General features: G+C 47.6%; 1 protein-coding gene across 2 annotated transcripts; it reads right to left on the minus strand.

Moving 5' to 3' along the window:
* Positions 1 to 1248: 1248 nt before the first annotated feature.
* Positions 1249 to 15069, minus strand: PCYOX1 (prenylcysteine oxidase 1). Of its 2 annotated transcripts, XM_030551943.1 has the most exons (7): positions 14916 to 15069; positions 9655 to 9861; positions 5090 to 5264; positions 3916 to 4127; positions 3335 to 3487; positions 2275 to 2944; positions 1249 to 1352 (listed from the first exon to the last, which is right to left on the minus strand). In XM_030551943.1, the coding sequence occupies exons 1-6, from the start codon at positions 15052 to 15054 to the stop codon at positions 2286 to 2288; spliced, it is 1545 nt and encodes a 514-aa protein (XP_030407803.1). In that variant the 5' UTR covers positions 15055 to 15069; the 3' UTR covers positions 1249 to 1352; positions 2275 to 2285. The 2 variants fall into 2 exon arrangements, with proteins under 2 accessions (XP_030407803.1, XP_030407802.1); XM_030551942.1 differs by having other exon boundaries at positions 1249 to 2944.
* Positions 15070 to 15930: the final 861 nt, after the last annotated feature.

Genomic DNA, 15930 nt, shown 5'->3' on the forward strand with positions numbered 1-15930 from the left:
AACATTATCAATTTTTTAAAATAAAATCAAATGTGATTCTCCCTTCCCCCCCCCCCCCCCAAAAAAAAAAAAATTAACAGCGCTTCATTAGGTACCTTGAATTTCTGTTGACGTTAGGCAGGAGGTAAAGTTACAAGTAAAAAAACATAAATTTATGCTGAGTATTGAGTATCACTCTTTAAACTACTTGCAGGACTTAAGCTCACTAATTGGTTAAAGCAGCCTGATTTTTAAGAAAAAAAACTGTCCACTGACAACCATGTATTTCTGCAAACATTTCATAACCTCTCTAGAGCACTGATATTTAAAGCAAATAAGATTTAGTTAAGACATGTTTAGATTAACTGTGCTTGATCAGTCTGTGAAAGCTGTAAAGCTATCAAGAATTAAAACACTTTAACTAGCCTCACTTGTAAAAATATGGCCCTAATGCCGTGTCCTACAAGGAACAGAATTTACAGAAGGTGCGCAATCAAAAGAAACAAAGTAAAATCTCAAAATTATTCGGATCTCCCTTTTTACTGCATAGGTGGCATGTCTTTGTGATTTTATTGACTGCTGACTTTCATAAGTTTCTGGGTCTCTCAGTCACTTTGAATAGTTAGGATTCCGTTGCATTAATGTGTTTATCATCAGCATGTATACCATCTCCCATGCTCCTCCTGTAGCCCGCTATAAAATTTTTTATTTCTCTCTCCTCTTAAATACCCCCTGTATTCACTCACCTGAAAAGCATGCTTTAAAATAAATTACAGTACTGTTAATACATGCCAGGTCAGACAAGTACTCTGTACGGAGATTGGAATCTTAACCTTTTTTTTTTTGACAATGTATGAATAACCAAACTTTCAAAAATACAATTGCAGTTCCTTCTGATCCCATGACTTATGGCCTTTTTCAAAGCTGTATATTAACTTCAGCTGGGACGAAGCCAGATTCACAGTTTTCCAAATTATATTCAGGTTCTCTATTGTAGAACCTAACACTGGAACATAAGAACAACTATACTGGGTCAGACCAAAGGTCCATCCAGCCCAGTATCCTGTCTACCGACAGTGACTAATGCCAGGTGCTCCAGGGGGAGTGAACCTAACAGGTAATGATCAAGTGATCTCTCTCCTGCTGTCCATCTCCACCCTCTGACAGACAGAGGCTAGGGACACCATTCCTTACTCATCCTCTCTAATAGCCATTAATGGACTTAACCTCCATGAATGTATCTAGTTCTTTTTTAAACCCTGTTATAGTCCTAGCCTTCACAACCTCCTCAGGCAAGGAGTTCCACAGGTTGGCTGTGTGAAGAACTTCCTTTTATTTGTTTTACAGATTTCGCTTCTAAGATTATAATGATGCTAGAAGGAGAATGAAAAAAAAATCAGTAACATTAAAGAACATGCACCCAGACTGCTCCACGCTTTAAAACTAAATACAGAAAACCTCTTTAAAACCAATTTAAAATTATTTTCCTTAAAAGAAGCAAAGTCAAGTCTAGTAAAAAGGCTCCCAAACCTTTTCAGATGGTAGGGCATTGCCTCTTTCTATTCGCATAAGACCCCTGTGGCAACAAAAGCAATTGCTTAAAATGGAAAGCTGACACTGTTAGGAAACCATGGAATTAATTTGTACTGGACTTAACAAAGGTTAGCAGTTGGAAAGGAAGTGAGCCAATAAGATGAGACCAGACAGCCTCTTACAGGCTACTTTCAGAATTTGATTTTATCAATTTTTAAAATAAAATTAATATGTTACATCTAACTCCACATCCTCTGCCTTTTTCCTTTATTTAAGGAGTTTGCGTCATACCACAGGAGCCACTAAGGCCTTTTCCTGCAAATATTTAACCACATGCTTACCTGTCAACAAGATCGGGGCCAAGGTGATTATACATAAACAGGTCCTTATTCAGGAATGTATCCCTATTCAGGACTGCACTTAAGCACATGCTTAACTTTAAATACTTGCTTAAGTGCTTATCTTGAATAGGGATAGGCTTTAGTACATGCTTACGTGCTTTCCTAAGCTGGGGTCAGAATACATAAGGGAAAGAGCAATTTAAAAATCCTACACCTCTCTGGAATTTTTCCATCTTCACTATTGTGATAGGTAACACTTGTGACTACTGTATCAGGTTAGGGGGAAAATATTCCCATATATTCATTTTTAACAGTAAGGTGGGCCAGAAAGATGTAGCATTTGATCAATACCATGATCAATTTCCTCTGGCCATCACTGGGCAATCTAGACTCATCAGCCATGGGGATTTGTCGCTCATACCTGGGTAAAACTCACAGCTCTGTTTTGAGTTTCTCATATAAATCCTCTTGGTCAATCATGTTCATGTTTCCATACCAGCGATGGTAAGAAAGGAGGGCTGCATTTTTGGCGGCAACTGCGCTCATTTCCATGGCACTTGCCGCCCATTCTATGCCATTAAGGTAGTATATTCTATCGTGCAGGATTATAGGTGGGCATGTGTTTGGAAGATGGTAGTGCGGGTAAGCCAGCCACTTCTTCTCTTTCACAGAATCATAGGATGAGAAAAGCAAATTCATCTGCTCCTTGGTGAGAGATTCTTTTGAGAACACTTTCCAAACAGCAGGTCCCATGGGTTGCTTCATGTCATCGTGTGTGTTTTGGACAGGAGACACAACACCTATACTGTAGATAAATAGGTTGGGATTTTCTATTGTGAAAATGTTGGCTAAATGAAAGTGGGATGGGTCCTTGTAGCCGAAGAAGGATGCGTTTATGCGCCCATGAACAAAAGTTGCCACCATCTGATGGTAACGGTCTGAGAACTGTGCAAGGGGCGGGTTAAAGTTCTGGAAGGTGATGTTGGACATTTTATGATTCAGGGGTGTAGCTATGAGAACTATATCGTACATGTCTGTAGCTGGACCTGATGCAGAGTTGTAGCTCACTTCATACAGCTTAACTGTACCTCCTGGAAAAAAATTAATATTTAAGAAAATGCAGAATCCTCCTGGCAACAGGACATGAGTATTTTTTTGGGTTAATGCTTTTGTAAACTAGATTTTTGGGGGGGGAAGAGAGCAGGGGGAATTTTTCCCTTATTGGACTAAGAACTTTTGCGTCACATGTTGCACACTGGATCTTTCATTGACATAATTTAGAACAAGTCTTTCAGACTAGCGATTTTTGGGTGCCCAATTTGACTCCTCATAAGGGGCCTAAAAATCAGACGGGCCCTATATGTATGTAGTGACCTGAATACCAGGGCTCTTGAGATGGGCATCCAAATGTTTCAGCATACGCCGATCTCTACCTTTAAAGTCTTTTCCTCTTAAGTCCAAAGAAAGCGAGTGCACCTCACCTGTGCGTTGGGGCCGCGTTCTCTCCTCTATAGAGATAACTGTGCCAGAGATAAGTTGTGCTTTAGAAGCATAAAGAAGACCACTGCAGACAAGTTTGTTGCCCCCTTTTACTGACCAAAGTCCAGAGTCAGCACCTGTCATAGACACCGCACCTGCCAGGGAAGAGAGTGAAATTCCAAACACACTGTTCTAACATCCCATTCACTGAATTAAGCAGGGGATCTTCACTCAGGGCTGGAATAGTAAAATAGAGCTAAGAAAACTATAGGTTGCTAGGAAAGTGACACACAAAACTTGCTAAAAATAATGGTACCAAACAGCTACTGAACAATTTGCTTTCCTATCAGAATATCACAGTGAGAGACGACACTGTTGAGCAACAGAAGTAATCCCCCTTTCCTTAAGGATGAATGCATCACCTTCAAAGCCTACCCATGACTAGGGAGCAAGAATCCTAAGAATGAAGCCAGAGTTTTCACTATAGCACAACAGAGGTCACAACATCCAGCCCTTTTAATGACAGCTTCATCTGCCAGCAGAAACAGAACTATGTAAGTATGGAAGACAATTAAACACACACCTACAAACCCATTAATGTTGACACCTTGGCCGTAATTGACTCTCATGATTGGAGTAACCATCTCATAGATAAACTTCTGGGAGAAGCCAGCCTTCTGCAAAGTCTCATCAAGGGTCCGATTCAGCATCTGGATAAAGTCATTCCCTCCGAGGGCATGAAACAAGCCCTCCATGCTGCTGAAGGAGTAGTCATGAGACTGATAGCGGTAGATTCTTTATCCAAAAGGAGAAAGACATATAAATCAATTCATAAAAGACTACCTTAGACTATACAGATTAGCACAGAACAATTAATTTGCAGTCACTGACACTGTAAATGAAAAACGTTTAAAGAAATAGCAAAATTTCTGAGTGCATTTCCAGTTTTTCGTTTTACTCTGCAAAGACCAGTATGCGAAGGGGGTCTGACCATTTTAGATTCTGTCTTCTGTCCCACTGCTCCCTCCTGACAACTGAGATCAGCTGTAGTGTTCGTGCTGATAGTCCTTGGAGGGGTGTTCTTGGGAACTGGAGACAAGGGATTCTCAATGGGACCATCAGAATCTCTTAACCTTCAGAAACAAGGGACAAGGCTCATCTTGCCAGCCAAACCATTGCCTAGCACATCTAAAACAAAGCCCTTTTGGGTCTTTTCATAAGTTTCCTGACTTCTTTCCAGGGGGTGGGTACTTTTGCTCACTGCAGGCAGTTATAAATTAATGCCTGTTTCTGTGTTTTATGCACCCAAATGCCAGCGTGATGGACATACTACGTTAGGGCAAACTGTACTGATGACTCCTTTCGCTCAAAATTATATTGTCTGGTTTACATTGTACAATGTACAAGTGGTGATTACTGTGTCTGTGCTTACTACTACAAAGCAGCACTGTTTAAACGGTAATCTTGTTTTAATTAGAACAGTTTACAAAGTAAAAGGGCAGGCAACAAAAACTACTCATAGAGATCACCCCACTGCCATGAGGAATGAATCCTGGGTTGCCCTAGCTATATTGCAACATACGCTCGTAGGAAAAAAGACCCAAGAAGATCACAGAAGAGAAACAGAGGGTCAAGAAAAAAAACCCTAAACTGCCACTTCTTTATGTTTCCACAGCATTCATCATCATAAATAGTACCTACCAGTTTTTAATCACTCCAGCAGGAGAATTAATTTAGTTCAGGCTTTACATCATTACCTCATAAACTTGTCCAAGATATCTTCCACCCACATGTTCATTCGCAGAGGACTGAATCCATAATGCCAGAGGAGTTTCAGAATATTGATAATGTACCAGCTGCTCTCCTCAAACACAAATTCATCTCCATTGTAAATGCCCAGAAGGCCATGTCGGTTCTCAGGAACAGAAAGTCCTGCAAAGGAAAGAAATATCTGCCATAAGCTAACAGGACCTGCTGGCATAATTTAAAAAGGAACAGGTCTATCTGTTGCACTGTACTGCTTCAGGAAGCACAAAAGATGCATCATTATAAGTAGTGACAAGTGCGATAATTTTGACTTACCAGTTCAAACTGTCTAGATTTTTATTATTTCCTTTTAAAAATCTTAGCAGCAAAGCTGGCTCTGAAAAATGTGAGTGGTGCCCCAAGAATGCAGGAGTTCTAAATGACTTCCTCTAAGATCATACCAGGATTATTTCAACTCAAGTAAACTCATGTAATGAGCAGGATAGTGTGTATGTTCAGTATTGCCCTTGAGTGGAGAGAATCAAAGCTATTCAAACAGGCCCTGAGCTGCTAACAGAGATTTCCTTTCAGCTCAAGTACTATGAACCTGGGCTTTGAATCAAGCAGCTCTGAGTTGTAGTCTCTCTCTAGCTTTAAAATTCAGAGTGGCTCTGGTATACAGTATAGCAATAACCAGGAAGTTCATGGATTTGTTACAATATATATTAGATATTTTGTTGTGGTCATCCCATTTAGTCAAGAGCACCTAAACACTTAGAAGGAACAGGGGGATTGTATCTATTGGGTTTCCGGGAAGTGGGCGGGCAGAAGCCCGCCCACTGCTAAAGGATCCTCCCCCAGCCTAAGGGGAGGACCCACAGGGCCACAGAACCCACTGAGTTCGGGGGACAACTAATAAAAGAACAGGGACAGGAGTGAAGTCAAAGGGTCAGAAGGAGGGAACCTGATGGGAACACCAAGCAGAGAACCCCGGACAGCACCCACTGCTCCTCGAAGGCGTCAAGGGAGCCAGTGGACACCGCCCAGAGGAACTCCGCCCGGATGCGTGATCGGACCATGGAGCGGAAGCAAGCCCCACAGTCACCGGAGTCTCCATCGGCCAACCTCCCCTCCCTGGTCGCGTGGATGGCCTTTTTTGCCAGGGCAAGGAGGAGGTTGACCAGGAGGTCCCGGGACTTCGTGGGGCCACGGATAGGGAGTGCGTACAGAAGGAGGTGAGGGGAAAAGTGCAACCAGAAACGTAAGAGGATGGCAATGAGGAGCCGGTGTAGGGGCTGCAACCTGGCGCACTCTAAGTAAACGTGCGCCAGGGTCTACCTCACGCCACAGAAGGGGCAGGTGTCCGGGACGGGTAAACCACGCCAAGTACACGCCCGTGCACACGGCCCCATGGAGGAGCTGCCAACTGATATCCCCAGTGGGCCTTGGGACCAGGGTGGAGTAGAGGTTGGCCCACCGGGGCTTCTCACCCTCCAGAGGTGGCAGGAGGTCGCGCCACTTCGTATCGGGGCGGGACACGAAGGTGAGGAAGTGAAGGGTGTGGCGCACAAGCGTGTAGAGCTGTTTCCTTGGCGCGGTTTGGAAACGGATCGGCTGCAGGTCGTGCAGCCGGCTTGGGGAGAAAGGGGGGGGGCAGTCAGGCCTACGGGGCAGAGGCCCGATGAAAAGGTCCGGAGGGCTTGGGGTGGGGGGTAGGCGGGGGGTGCCCTCCCGCAGGACCCGGTCGAGGTAGGCCCGAGCAGCGGGCGGCAAAGCGGCCTCCACCTCCTGGAGTACGCACCGGGGAGTGCAAGGTCTGGAGAGCCCCATGCGGCGAGCGAGCATCAGGGGATCCAGCCAGCCTCCCCGGTCGTAGTCCAGGAGGTCTCCGACCCTGGTAGCTCCCGCCAGGACCAATCTCTGGTGCACCGCGGGGGACTCCGCCACCTGCACATGGAGCTGGGGATTGTGTAGCAGGGGCTCCGCGAGGAGGTCAGCCCCCTCGGTGGCCGCCACGGACCTCGTCGCAGAGAACAGCTTCCAGGTCCGGAGGAGGTCCTGGTAGAAGACCGGCAGCCCGGAGAGGTCTCGCGGAAGACCCCTCGGTTCGAGATAAAGGAGCTGCCGGTCATATCGGAGCCCTCGGAAGCGGCGCAGGAAGGCGTGCGCCAGTGCTCTCCACGCCGGACTACCCGCACCATAAAGAAGCGTCTGCAGTGCCTGGAGACGGAAGACGTGAACCTGAGTGCGCAGGCACTTCAGGCCCTGCCCTCCCTCCTCCAGGGGCAGGTGGAGTACCCCTGCAGGGACCCAGTGCAGTCCTGGCCAAAAGAATTCCAGCACCACCCTCCAGAGGTCGGTCAGGAAGCCCAGGGCCAGGACCAGTGTGTTGAGCCGGTACCAGAGCATGGACAGGACTAGCTGGTTGAGCACCAGTGCCCTCCCTTGAAGAGAAAGGCACCGGAGGAACAGGGGGATTGTAGTGGTGTGGTACCCGCTCCTGCCCTTCAGGGCTTAAAACAGTCCAGGAGAGGGCTGTGGCTGGGGCAAGATGCCTGGGCTGATTGGGGAAGGTAGGCTCAGCTGTGGCCAAGCCCCAGTCAGGCCCAGCTGGCCCCTATAGGAGGTAGTAAGGCAGGAGCCCACTCAGTCACCTCTGTCTGTAGAGGGAGAAGGGCCTGGCTGCTGTAGGACTAGTAGGAACCTAGATTTGGAGCAGGGCTGGGGAAGGGCCAGAGGGGCTGGGAGCTCCGGGCTGGAAAGCCCCAGGCTACAGGCCTGCTGACAGGTCTATAAGGTACTGGGTTGCAGGGGACAGCCCATGGGCAGGCAGAGGCAGCAGGTCCAGAACCCTCTTTGCCTATGATGAGTGGTGTACACTGTAGTCTGCCCTAGTTAGTGGGGGCTAGATGGGGACTGGTAGTAGCCTAACCCTGAGGTATAGTGGGGGGGGGTTCCCCTGGGAGGGGGAGACCCTGAGACTGAGGGGGTTCTGCAAGGAGGGAGGCAGAAACCCAGTAAAGGGGCACTGGGTCCTGGGAGGGACCCAGGGGCCAGAGTGAGGTAAGGTGGATTACTGTCCTGCAGAGGGTGCTCCTGGCTGGAAAATGAGCTAATTCCTGAGGATGACCAGCAGGAGGCACTGCAAAGGTGAGTATGCACCCTTAAAGGGATCTTGCAAAAAAGCCCAGAAACAAAAATCAAGCAGCCCAACCCTCTAAAGTAACATCATATGAGTAATACACATTATTTGTTTTGTTTATAACAATCACCAAACTGACTCTAAGTTTTGTTAGTTGGGCAGATGTAATGGAATAAACCTCTGGGTTCACATTATACACACTATTGTAAGAATCTTTGTACAAGATATACCTTTGTGAGGTATCAATTTGAAAACTCTTTACTTGCAGATCAGTAATGTCATGGTAAAATGAGTGCAACAACGTAACCTCTCAAGGTCCCTTCAGGTCCTATGATTCTGTCTAGTCCTGTCCCCTGAACTTCCTGCATAAAGTTATACATTTCCCCTTTATGATGTTAAAAATACATCTTTAGACTCATATAGCACAAACTGGTCAAAGGGACCTGTCTTAACAAAGGAGTGTATGCTTGTCTTAATTTGCATTTAAGCAGTAAACAGACTCATCAAGGAGAAGGGGAGAATAGAGAAAATAAAGGAAGCTCCCATAAGTGAAAAAGACCAGCAGAGACCATCCTTCTACCCACTTTGTCTCCTGGTTCTCAGCTGAAAATGTTTTTCAAGAGGGGACTGAAAACTATAAAAAGCCTACACACTTTTGCCCTCCTCATTCTCTGCACCTGAGACAAGAAAGCAACCAGCCTTTGGACTCTGTGGGAGGAGTCCTGACCCAAAGAGTTTGGCCAATAAAACTCCTGGAAGCATATGGTGAGAAACTTTGCTTGAATTAAATATTGTTTGTTAAATTAGGCACTAGAAAGCATTTTGTCTTAATTTTTCTTGAAACGTCTAACTTTTATGCCTCATTACTTCTACTCAAAATCTCTCTCAGTAGTTAATAATCTTGTTTTATTGTTTTTTCCAGTGTGTTTAAGTTAGTGTTTAGGTAATTCTAAGATGATAGGCTAGTGTATACTATTCCCTTAAAGGAGTATCAGACTTAGTATATTTGGACTGTCCAGGAGAGGACGGGACAGTACAAGACATATTTCTGAGGGGAAAGCCAGGACTGGGAGTGTGTTGGGATCACCCTGCAATATAACCAAGGCTGGTGAGATCCAGGGTGTGACTAGCAGGCTGCAATTACACAAACACATCTTGGAGTGACCTGCATGCTGGGCGGCTGTTTGTCAGTAGTCCGGGTTGGAGGTTACATCAGCAAGACATTGCAAGGCACTCCAGGTTAGAAGGCAGGGGTGACACAGCCCTCCACTCATCTGGATTGCACCCCGGTATGTCACAGCAGTCTGATGGATTGTCCTTTCATGTATGCCAATGTAACGCCATTGACTTAAATTGATGTTCCTCCTTATTTGCATTGGTGTGAGTGGAGAAATGAGCCCAATAACTTCTGCTCCTTAGGAAATACTCACATACCTAGCTCCTTGATGAAATGCTTCATATGTAGGTTAAGAGGATGAATGATGGACCCGCCTGCTTCATAGTCTTTTCCTTCCACGTTTATAGTAGCCAAACGGCCCCCCACCGTTCCTTTCTCAAACACGTCAATCTGTACATCTTTCCCAAACGTCTGGCGTAGAAAATAGGCTGCTGAAGTGCCCCCAATACCAGCTCCGATAACAGCTGAAAATGCATTTTAAAAGGAAGTTATTTCCCCCACTTTAGTTAATTTCCACAGACACATCCCAGGTCTCTGAATTCAAGCAGCCCTCCTGCTAGTGTCAGTTGTGGCTCTCTTCCTCCAGTGCTGTCTCCATTGGTGGGACTATAGAGACAGAGTTTTCATTTTGAGGGTAGAAATTTCAAAAGCTCCTATGTGATTTGGGCTCCTAAATCTCTTCTGTGCTTTTCAAAATCCCACCCTAAATTCTTTAAAGCCACAACCCTTCAGCTGAACATTAATTTGAGAGAAGCAGGAACCTACTCCAAAGGCCTCGTCTACACTAGAGAATTAGTCAACTTAACTCTGTCACTCAGGGGTGGGAAAAATCCACAGCCGTGAGTGCTGCAGTTACACTAACTTACCCCTAATGTAGCAAATTCTTCCATCGACCTACCTACTGCCTCTCCGGGCGGTGGATTACTTCTGCCAATGGGAAGGGATCTCCCATCAGTATAAGCAGTGTCCATACTGAAGTGCTACAGTGGCACAGCTGTGCCCCTATAGCCTTTCAAGTGTAGACAAGCCCAAAGATTGAGTTGCTCACATTCACGTGGAAACATGTATCATGTATGTAACGTAACTGGCTGTGTCATGTAGCTGGTTCAGCATTCCGGGAATGTTGGCAAATTTTGCTGCAGGGCAGGGGTTGCAGCATCAATTAGTAATTCATATTTATCATTTATGGTAACAAGATGAGGGACTTGCAAGCACTTGATGGACTTGGGCAAGTTGCTTAGGCCCAGATCCACAAAGGTATTTAGGCTCCTAACTTCCTGGACCTTAAGCTCTCTGTGTTTCTCAAGGTATCCCCATACTATAGAGACTATATCTGTGTAGCTATGCCAGCACAGCTATACCAGTAGAGCCCCCCCAGAGAAGATATAGGCTCCACTAAGAAAAAGGGTTTTCCGGTCAGTTTAAGGCCATCTCCTCCCCGAATGAAGTTATCCTGTCGACAGAAGTCCCCTTCTGTTGACAGAGCTCCAACTACACTGGAGCTATGTCAGCATAACTACATTGGTCAGGTGTGTGGTTTTTTCACACCCCGATGGAAGTATCGCTTTCCAGTGCAGACCAGGTCTCAGTTCCCCATCCATACAACAAGGCAGTGCTGTTCTCCCCATCTCACCAGAGTGTGGTGAGGATAAATACAGTACAGATTGAAGCATTCAGATGGCAGTAATGGGGGCCAGATAAATTAAATACCTTAGATAAATGTGTATAAACCTACCTAAATCCCAGCATAGACAGTGCTAGGTAGAGACTACCACCTCTTGGGGATGTGGATTGCGTAGCCTCATTTGCAAATGAATGAGAGAAAAAGGAAAAAAAAAACCTCAGGCCTGGACTAAACTAGGCTTTTATATCAGTATAATGATGTCTCTCAGGGGTGTGAAAAATCTACACCCCTTAGAAATGTAGCTATACCAACCTAATCCCAGTGTAGACAGCATTACGTCACTGAAAGAATTCTACTATCTCTCGGGGAGGTGGATTACCTATGCTGACAGGAGAACCCCTCTCAGCAGCATAGGTAGTGTTGCAGTGCACATGCAGCCGTGTAGTTGTGCTGCTGTAGAATTTTAAGTGTAGACAAGCCCACAGATTATACAAGAGACAACACATCGATACATTGTAGGAGGTATTAGTGTAAAGTGGATAGAAAAGTGGTATTCATATGAGTACAAAAACATGCAAAGTGAGTAATAGTATAAGGTGGATAGAAAGCTGGCTAGATCATCAGGCTCAATGGGTAGAGATCAATGGCTCCATGTCTAGTTAGCAGTCGGTTTCAAGTGGAGTGCCCCAAAAGTCGGTCCTGGAGCCAGTTTTGCTCAATATCTTCATTAATGATCTGGAGGATGGCATGGATTGCAACCTTAGCACATTTGCAGATGACACTGAACAGGGAGGAGTGGTAGATATGCTGGAGGGTAGAGCGAGGATAGAGGATTGGGCCAAAAGAAATCTGAGGTTCAACAAGGACAAGTGCAGAGTCCTGCACTTAAGACAGAAGAATCCCACTCACTACTACAGACTCGGGACCGAGTGGCTAGGCCGCAGTTCTGCAGAAAAGGACCTACGGGTTACAGTGGATGAGAAGCTGGATATGAGTCAACCGTGTGCCCTTGTTGCCAAGAAAGCTAACGGCATCTTGGACTGTATAAGTAGGAGCATTGCCAGCTGATCGAGGGACGTGATCATTCCCCTCTATTCAGCATTGGTGAGGCCTCATCTGGAGTCCTGTGTCCAATTTTGGGCCCTACGCTACAAGAAGGATGTGGAAAAATTGGAAAAAGTCCAGCGGAGGGCAACAAAAATTATTAGAGGCTGCAGCACGATTTATGAGGAGATGCTGAGGGAACTGGGCTTATTTAGTCTGCAGAAGAGAACAAGAGGGGATTTGATAGCTGCTTTCAACTATCTAAAAGGCAGTTCCAAAGAGGATGGCTCCAGACCAGAGGTGGGCAAACTACAGCCCGCGGGACCTTCTGCCCAGCCCCTGAGCTCCTGGTCTGGGAGGCTAGCCCCTTCCCTGCAGTTCCTCCTCGTCCTCAGCCTCAGCTCACTGTGCCACCGGCACAATGCTCTGTGTTGTGGGGCTCTTGCAGAGCTGCAGCCGGACTTGGTGCTCTGTGCTGCATAGTGGTGTGGCTGACTCCAGCTGGATGGCGAGTCTGCCTTTCCTGGTGCTCTGGGTGGCGCAGCTGTATCCAGCCTGTAAGGGGACAGGGAGCTGGGGGGGTTGGATAGAGGGCAGAGGAGGAGTTCAGGATGGAGGGCAGGGGTGGCTAGGGGGCAGGATGCTCAGAGGGCGGGGAACAGGGGGGTTGAATGTGAGCAGGGGTCCCTGGAAAGCAGTCAGGAAGGAGGAGGAGTTGGATGGGGTGGTGGGGGGCAGTCAGGGGCAGGGGTTCTGGAGGTAGTCAGGGTGAATGAGGGGTTGAATGGGGACAGAGGTCCTGGGAGGGCAGTCAGGAATGAGAGGAGGGGTTGGATGGGGCAGTCAGAGGACATGTAAGGGCAGATGGGGCAGGGGTCCCGGGGAGGGCCGTCAGAGGGTGTCAAGTGGGGGTTGGATAGTGGATACCCTCCCCTAACCAGCCCTCCATACAATTTCAGAAACCTGACGTGGCCCTCAGGCCAAAAAGTTTGGCCGCCCCTAATCTAGACTGTTCTCAGTGGTACCAGATGACAGAACAAGGAGTAATGGTCTCAAGTTGCAGTGGGGGAGGCTTACATTGGATATTAGGAAACACTATTTCACTAGGAGGGTGGTGAAGCACTGGAATGGGTTACCTAGGGAGGTGGTGGAATCTCCATCCTTAGAGGTTTTTAAGGTCAGGCTTGACAAAGCCCTGGCTGGGATGATTTAGTTGGGGATTGGTTCTGCTTTGAGCAGGGGGTTGGACTAGATGACCTCCTGAGGTCCCTTCCAACCCTGATATTCTATGAATACACACTCAGCTGTTCTCAGGTCACACTCTAAGTGCTGGTCTACACTAGAAAGTTAGGTCAATCTAGCTACATCTCTCAGCGGTGTGAAAAATTCTCATCCCGAGAGATGTAATTAAGCCTACCTAAATCCCACCATAGACAGTGCTAGATAGAGACTACCACCTCTTGGGGATGTGGATTAACTACAGTGACTGGAGAACCCCTCCTGTCAGTGTAGTGAGTGTCACCAAAGCAGCACTGCAACTCTGCCACTGTAATGTTTTAAGTGCAGATAGTGTCTGCAACAGGCCATACCACCAATACTGGTTTATTCAGCTCAGTCAGCTAAGCTCCATAATTACATCTTGGGCCTGCACTGTCTTGCTCCTTTGGCAGTAGTCATCTGCACAAGCATAAAAACATGCAAAGTGAGTGTAAAATGCTACCACACCACAAGGATAGTATGTTCCACAACCTTGCACTGGGCCAAATGACTGCACAAGTTGCAAGGCACCAGAGACACAAGAGTCGTTTCTTCAAAGTTTGTGTGTCTGGTGAGAAACTATTGAGAACATAGACTCCAAAGGGCAAAGAAAGTAATAAACAACTATGAATCCAGGAAATATTTTAAAGCTCAGTAACAAGGTCTCACAAACTTCAAAACTAGACATCCAGTCAATATCACGAGTTTCACTTAGGTTATTGTTACAGAGGGGCCTACAGCAAACACAGAAATTCAAGGGTCTAAGAACACTGGAGAGTTTCCTGAGCTTTGTGGTTACTTATAGAATTTTTGTGAGCTGAAACAAAACCATAGCTCCAAACTATCCCAAACATTAGGCACGTATCCGATAATAATTAATCTATATTTTTAAACCTCTTACAATTATTAGAAACAGAAATGGTCTGTTTTGTTAACTGTTGGGTTTGCTTTAAAAAAATATGTTCTGCAGGGGATTAAGTAAGGAACAAGTATCTGGCACTGCTATTTCCATATGCAAGTTGCAGTCCATAAAGGGGAGTTGTGAGCAGGAGGGAGAGAACAAGATTAAGGGCCATTATCTACTTCTTACAGAATGCCACTGCCAGCTCAGGAACGGAATGGCTCTGAGTGGCCCAGGGGGCAGACGGACCCTAGATAAAGCATTAAGTGAGGAGTGACTGCACCGACCCACTGCTCTGCTCTTTCCAGTTACCGCACTGGTTCCTATCCTGAGCCAGTTGCTCCAGGTCCATCTCCTACTCTCTTACCCCAGATGTCCCAATCGCCTCCCTTCCCTCTCCCTGGCAGCTTGTCCCCAGACTTCTTATCCTTGCCCCCTTCCCCCCAGTAACTGTGCCCCAGACCCATCTCTCCACCCCTCTCACCAGCAACTGCGCCACAGCGCAGTCGCCCAAACCCAGGGACTGACGTGCCCCTCCCCCCAGCCTCCCTGAACTCCTTTCCCACTCTCCCCAGCAACTGAGACCCAGCCTCCCCGAGCCCCCACCCCAGATCCCAGCCTCCCCCGAGCCCCCCACTCCGCAGCCCCCTCCCCCGCAGCTGGGCCCCAGACCTCTCTCCGCCCCCCAGTACCTATCTTGCTGGGCGGGTAGCGCAGCTCACTGGCCCCCGACGCCCCCCGCCAGAGGGAGGCCAGGAGCAGGAGCAGGGGCGCAGGCAGACGGGCCCGCATGCTCGCCCCGGGCAGGGAGCCTGGCCGCCAAGATCCCATCAGGCGTTCGGCAGACACCGCCTAGCTGGCGGGGGCGGAGCTGGCGGGAGGGGCGGGGTTCCCCTGCGCACTAAGGGGTCGGGGGGGGGGCTGCCCTGGGGGAGATGCTGGGTGGGGGGGAGGATTTCCTATGGGCCGAGGCGAGAGAGCAAGGGGAGACAGTGGGATCTAGGGCAGGGATGAGTAGGGGGCAGGGGGAAGCCCCTAAATGTCCCATGGACGGGGGGCATCTCAGGCAGGGCCCTTGGAGAAAATCCCCAGGGAGCCCCCAGCCAGAGCCTGGCTGCATTGTGTTTGCCCCACTTGGATGGGTAACAACCTGTTCAGAGTGTACCTAGCCCACATCCCTCCTCACAGTGTCTGGTCCTTGTGCCTGCTGATGACTTGAATTCCAGCCCTTGGCTTGTAGGGAACTAAAGTTTTGGTTTTTTTTCCTCATCTGATGGGTGACAGAGGTGGGTGTCTGGCTGTTTCCCAGTGCGCAGGTGTCCCTGTCCCCAAAATAACTCACTAGCTTGATCCTAAGTAATCCTTTTTGGCAGTCTCAACAGAGGAACTCAGGATTGAATAAACTGGGGAGACTGGATTAGCCTCTCAGGGGAAGTCCCTCCAGGTCAGGACTGAGGTGCACTAGCAGCGTAGTGTGGTCCCAGGGTGTACCTCAGGGGTTCTCAGACTGGTGGTTGGGACCCCTCAGGAGGTCGTGAGCTGTCCGCCTCCACCCCAAACCCTGCTTTGCATCCAGCGTTTCTAATGGTGTTAAATATATAAACAAGTGTTTTTAATTTATAAGGAGGGGATTGCACTCAGAGGCTTGCTATGTGAAAGGGGTCACCAGCACTGTTCCGTCTAAAATGTGTGCCTGTGTGTGCACAC

Source organism: Gopherus evgoodei, chromosome 2 (assembly GCF_007399415.2).
Source record: "Gopherus evgoodei ecotype Sinaloan lineage chromosome 2, rGopEvg1_v1.p, whole genome shotgun sequence".
NCBI lineage: Eukaryota > Metazoa > Chordata > Testudines > Testudinidae > Gopherus > Gopherus evgoodei.